Source organism: Fukomys damarensis, unplaced genomic scaffold (genome assembly GCF_012274545.1).
Source record: "Fukomys damarensis isolate Sample0158 unplaced genomic scaffold, DMR_v1.0_HiC HiC_scaffold_37, whole genome shotgun sequence".
Taxonomy (NCBI): Eukaryota; Metazoa; Chordata; class Mammalia; order Rodentia; family Bathyergidae; genus Fukomys; species Fukomys damarensis.
In genome coordinates this window covers 1,255,621-1,261,564 of record NW_022900949.1, presented here as the reverse complement: position 1 = coordinate 1,261,564, position 5,944 = coordinate 1,255,621, and the positions used below count along the sequence as shown (strand labels likewise).

The window sequence follows — 5,944 nt, the reverse complement described above, 5'->3', positions numbered from 1 at the left end:
TGTCTCACATGCAAATGAATAAACAGTCCCCCTATTCGCACCAGCTGCTATCTAAGGCCGCTGCTCTTTTCCTGCCTCTGTTACAACTAGGACACTGCTTATAAAGGTCCCTCCTATATGTACTTGAAGGGAACTAGAACATACGAATAGTTCTCACACCTTGCTTAGCTTTATGCGCCTTCTCCTAAGTGTGGACTCTTTCATGCATTTGAAGGGTTTAGGAATGAAGGCTTTGCCTCTTTATTTAAATACATAGGGTTCCTCTCTAGTGAGCCAGTCATGTCTGTTAAGATGTCTGGAACATCTGAAGGCTTTCTCACATTGCTTGTATTTATAAGGACTGTCTACGGTGTGAATTCGTTTGTGCAATATAAAGGAACTGAAGTAAAGGTTTTCCCACAGTAGGAACATACATAAGGTTTCTCTCCAATATGAATTTTCTCATGTACTTTAAGGTACATGGGACATCTGAAGGCTTTCCCACATTGATTACATTCAGAAGGTTGCTCTCTACCATGAGTTCTTTTGTTTCTGCAAGCTACTGGTGCTTCTGAAGGCTTTTACATTCATATGATTTCTCTCCAGTATGAATTCTTCTGTGCAGTCGAAGAGAAGTAAAACATACAAATTTTTTTCCACATTCCTGGCACATGTAGGGCTTCTCACCAGTGTGAGTTCTTTCATGTACATGAAGAGCACTTGAGGACCTGAAGGCCTTCCCACATATTTTACATTCATAAGGTTTCTCTCCAGTATGAATTCTTCTGTGCAGTTGAAGGGAAGTACAACATGCAAATGTTTTTCCACATTCCTGGCATATGTAGGGCTTCTCACCAGTGTGAGTTCTTTCATGTACATGAAGAGCACTTGAGGACCTGAAGGCCTTCCCACATATTTTACATTCATAAGGTTTCTCTCCAGTATGAATTCTTCTGTGCAGTTGAAGGGAAGTACAACATGCAAATGTTTTTCCACATTCCTGGCATATGTAGGGCTTCTCACCAGTGTGAGTTCTTTCATGTACATGAAGAGCACCTGAGGACCTGAAGGCCTTCCCACATATTTTACATTCATAAGGTTTCTCTCCAGTATGAATTCTTCTGTGCAGTTGAAGGGAAGTACAACATGCAAATGTTTTTCCACATTCCTGGCATATGTAGGGCTTCTCACCAGTGTGAGTTCTTTCATGTACATGAAGAGCACCTGAGGACCTGAAGGCCTTCCCACATATTTTACATTCATAAGGTTTCTCTCCAGTATGAATTCTTCTGTGCAGTCGAAGGGATGTACAACATGCAAATGTTTTTCCACATTCCTGGCACAGGTAGGGCTTCTCACCAGTGTGAGTTCTTTCATGTACACAAAGAGCATGGAAGTGACTGAGGGCTTTCCCACACTGCTTACACATAGTGCTTACACCAGAGGGTTTGTCTCCAGTGTGAATTTTTTCATGTTTTTTTAGGTAACTGCAATACCTGAAGGCTTTCTCACGTTGCTTACATTCATGTAGTTTCTCTCCAATGTATGTCTTTTCAAAATTCTGAAAGGACTGGGTAGGGGGGAAGGGTGCTTCATGTTGCTTGTATTCACAAGGCCTCTCTACATGTTCTTGCTTCTCATATGGTTTGTATCCATTGTGAGGTCTGAGGGGCACATTTTGGGATAAATGGCCAATGAGGACTTCCATATACACATGGCTGCCACATGGATATAGTCCAGTTTTCTTAGTCTGATCCGGATACTGAAGATTCAGGGATCTGAAGATTTTTCCACACTGACTACCTTCCTCTTTATATTCACTCTTCACAATCTGATTTCTGTAACAAAGAAGCATACTGATCATGAATTAATGATTTTATAATTATTAGTAATTATTAGAGTTATATTTTAACACTGGGACAAAAAGTACAAGCTTTACAATCTGAATAATTTGTAAGAGCAGGCCAATACTGAATGCTTATCACCATGCCTGGACACAGCTGATTTCAAAGGAGTGATATGCACACAAGGTTTAGAAGACTGCAAGCTAATTATTTTGCCAACAATGATTGTCTAGGTCACACTTAAATAGAGAGTAAGTATTCTTTACCCAACATTCCTGCAAACACGTTTTGGGTTTTGGATTCTGAAATATCTGCATATACATAATGAGAAATCTTAGAGATGTGACCAAAGTTTAAATATGAATTATTTCACATAACTCTATTAACTGAATCAGTTAGTGCCCAAGAAATTTACCATATTAGAGCAATTAAGATTTTAAAGTTGTAGAACAAGGATGCTCAACTTATATTTAATTTAGATCATTTTCTCACTTCTTTTCAAGAGAGGTTTGTATTGTTTTCTTCAAATATTTGATACCATGCCAAATTTTATTAGGGGCAGTGCTTTCTCTTGTAGGTAGAAGTTACCGTAAAAATTTTCCAGGACTTTTGTACACATCTTCATTTGCTTGCTCTCCCCATTTGTATCCTAAAATATAGATCCAGAAAAATCATTATTAATTGCATCATCAATTATTGCAAAACACCAGATATAGTGGTAAATGCCTATAATCTTAGCACTTGGGAGGCTAAGGCAGGAGGACTGCCACAAGTTCCAGGCCAACCTTGGCTACATACTGAGAACCTGTCTCAAAAAATAAAGTACTATAACATTCTAAATTAACACTGCAGTATGGACTTGCTCCATTTTATTTGCCAAAATATTTTTAATACTGAAAAATCTCTCAAAAGCATTGATGAACAAAGAATATTTGTTCGTAAAGTGCCTGATTCGAGGAATGATATCCCCCTTACCTACAAAGGCCAGGTTCCTGAAGGTTTCCTGCATGACAGCTTTGTAGAGATTCTTCTGGGAAAGATCCAGAAAATCCCACTCCTCCTGGGTGAAGTTCACAGCCACATCCTCAAAGGTCACTGACCCCTAAAATATCCCAGATTTTCAAAAGGATGAGACTGACATCATCAGGGTATCTTTAATCAATTTATAATGAGTTCACATAATACTGTGTACTCCAAACTTTTACTTTAAGATTTGATTGGTATTTTCTTTCTGTCTCAACTCACATTCACATGTGCTGCTAGGATATTCTGAATTGCTTTCTAACACCTCCCAAGCCCTACTACCTCCTGAGAATCTTCATCCTTTCACAAATTTATCCACTCATTCTATTGCCTCTATTTGCATCCAAGGGTGGAAATGGGATACACCTCACTAATTTAGTGAACAAAAGCTCAATTTGCCTTCAAGAGTTCAAATTCCTGAATCTGAGTACAACTTCCAGCCCAGTTATACTCCTCAAAAATACACTGTGCACTTGCATCTTGAGAAAGATCCAAACTGATAGAAGTATTTTTCTCCACGAGTGAAAAAAAAATCCTCAAAATCCCAACAGCAGTGTTGGTGAACCTATGGCATATGTGCCACAGTGGGCTACTTGTATCATTGAAAGCTCTAAAAGGTTCATTATCTATATATGTGCTCTATACACACTCCTTATTTAACGACCAAGTTCTCTTCCTGAAACTAGGTCATGCACTGAACTGATCACTAAATGAGAAATTATATATTGTATATACATTAGAAAATTCAGAACAAAGAAATGAGCAGACCTAAAGAATAACTTCAAACAGTACAGGGAAGGAAAACCTCCAGGGTCCCTGATGAATTTCTGATGGCTAAGTGTGGGGTACTTTAAGAGATAAACACTATGGAGGCCAGCTTTTGAGGATCTCATATATGTGATAGTTTTACCTGCATAAACCCTGCCAAGTTCTCATAGTGCAGACCACACAAAAATGACTAAACAGTTCCAGTATGGGATATAGTTGCCCAACTATATCAACAATCACTTTACCTAAGACTCGGGGGAAAATGAAGAAGCTATATTTTAAGGAAAGAGAGAGAAAGATCTATGAAATCAATAAAGTACAAGACAGGAACTTTGAACACTAGAGGGAGTCAGAAAGGCAATCCAAAGAAGCGTTTCACAACTTCGATATCAACTTCCTGATGTGGGCAAAAAACTTAATACTGTGGGTATAAAGTAAGTTCAAACAAGTCCAATAAAACCACAGACTGTAGACCTAAATGTATGAGACATCCTTGGTGACTAAAAGCTTTAAATCTACTTAAAGATTTGATCTAAAAGTGACTCCTCTGCTTTAAAAAAAAGGTACTAAGTCTTGACCTCCTCCAAACCCTAGAACTCAAACTCTCACAACTGCCACCACTGTACATGTTGTATAAGAGGATGACAGAGAGAAGGCCCAGCCATAAAGCTTGAGTGAGGCATTCACTGGCCCACCTGGCAGAGGACAGCCCTCTTGGCATCCTCCAGGTTCAGAACTAGACTATACCAATTTCAGACTAATCACAATTTCGGGAGCTCATGGAAAATTGTACAGACAAGGATAAACTAATGATGAAATAGCCAGTTCTCATGAACACACAATAATCCTTAATGTTCATTCTATTAAATATAGCTTTAAACTGCATGAAAAAATATAAAACTAAAAGAAAAATTATAAATCTAAAACTATGTATAGAAATTACACTCTTGCATCAGAAACTGACAAATAAAGGCAAGAAAACAACAAAATCCTCCACCAAGCCGGGCGTGGTGGCACACCACACCTGTAATCCCAGCACTCGGGAGGCTAGGAGGATCGCTGTGAGTTGAAGACCAGCCTGGGCTACATAGTGAGTTCCAGGTCAGTCTCAACTACATAGTGAGACCCTGTCTCAAAAAACCAAAAAAAAAAAATCTTCCACCAACTGAAGTCATCTAATATTGGAGAATACTCCATCCAGCAACAGTGTAGTACATATTCTTAAGATCACATGGAATATTGACCAACACAAATCAGATTCTGAGTTTGATATACACCTTAACAAATGTAAAGGAATAAAAATCATACAAAGTATGCTCAGGCCCTATTAGAATTTGAGTGGAATTTAGGAGCTGAAAAGCTTCCACAAAACTAGGAGATAAAAATCAAAAACTTCTAAATTACATATGCGTCAGAGAGAAGATTGAGGATAAAATGAAGTACTTCAAAATAATTGAAAATAAATGTACATCTTTCAAAATACCTGGGATACAGAACACACAGTGATTTAGCAGAATTTAAAACAAGTAATGGGTATTTAGAAGAAAAGAAAGCTTTAAATCTACCTAAGCATCTACTTCTTTTTCTTTTCTTTTCTTTTTATTGAGGTTATTGGTACAATCTAGGTATTCAATACAATTACATTCATCATTGGGATTCTGTACCTTTACATAATAGGTCTTGATTCTCATTTTTTCCCTTGTCCCTGCCCTCCCTTCACCCCCTCCTCCCCTCCCCATTTACAAACACTTTATTTCCATTTTTTCAGTTTCTCATATTTTTTCCTCTCCCTTATTATCTTTCCACCACCCTTCCTACTTTCCCTACACCTTTAGCCCTTTACTTCCTATTTCGCATTACTAATTATCTCATTAGGATCCTGTGTACTATTATAGTTTGTCAAAAAAAAACTAAAAAAAAGTAAAAGAGAAAAGGCAATGATGTAACATCAAAATAATCCTTAATTCTGGAGATGAAAATGGTCCCTGAACATATTTAAATTGCTTCTTGCTCTTATAGTCTTATCTTATTCCTTTTTTTCATTATTTTTAGAATACTTTATTAGTTTCTGTAATCAAACCCACGTAGATATGACCTTACATATTTAGTATGATGTGTTACCCCTGCACACATGGAAAAAATAAATAAATTAACATTTCTAGACCAAAATGGTTGTCCATTTCTGTACAATGCCAAGTCAACACAGTAAAATGGGATGACTTTTTCCAAAGTTGGCAGCACCGTTAAAGTTTCCCAAAATTCAATTTATATATGTGTGTGTGTGTGTGTGTGTATAGACTAATAATAGTATGTTATGCATCGATAGCAGC

General features: G+C 37.5%; 1 protein-coding gene across 1 annotated transcript in view; it reads right to left on the bottom strand.

The window, feature by feature from the left end:
* Positions 1-464: 464 nt before the first annotated feature.
* LOC104876333 (zinc finger protein 664-like) overlaps positions 465-5,944 on the bottom strand; it is a 16,130-nt gene continuing 10,650 nt past the window's right edge. Inside the window, exons 2-4 of the mRNA XM_010644303.3 lie at positions 2,799-2,925; positions 2,412-2,472; positions 465-1,817 (exon numbers count right to left, since the gene is read on the bottom strand). Coding sequence (XP_010642605.2) covers positions 539-1,817; positions 2,412-2,472; positions 2,799-2,925 — 1,467 coding nt within the window. The 3' untranslated portion in view covers positions 465-538. The remainder of the gene's footprint in view (positions 1,818-2,411; positions 2,473-2,798; positions 2,926-5,944) is intronic.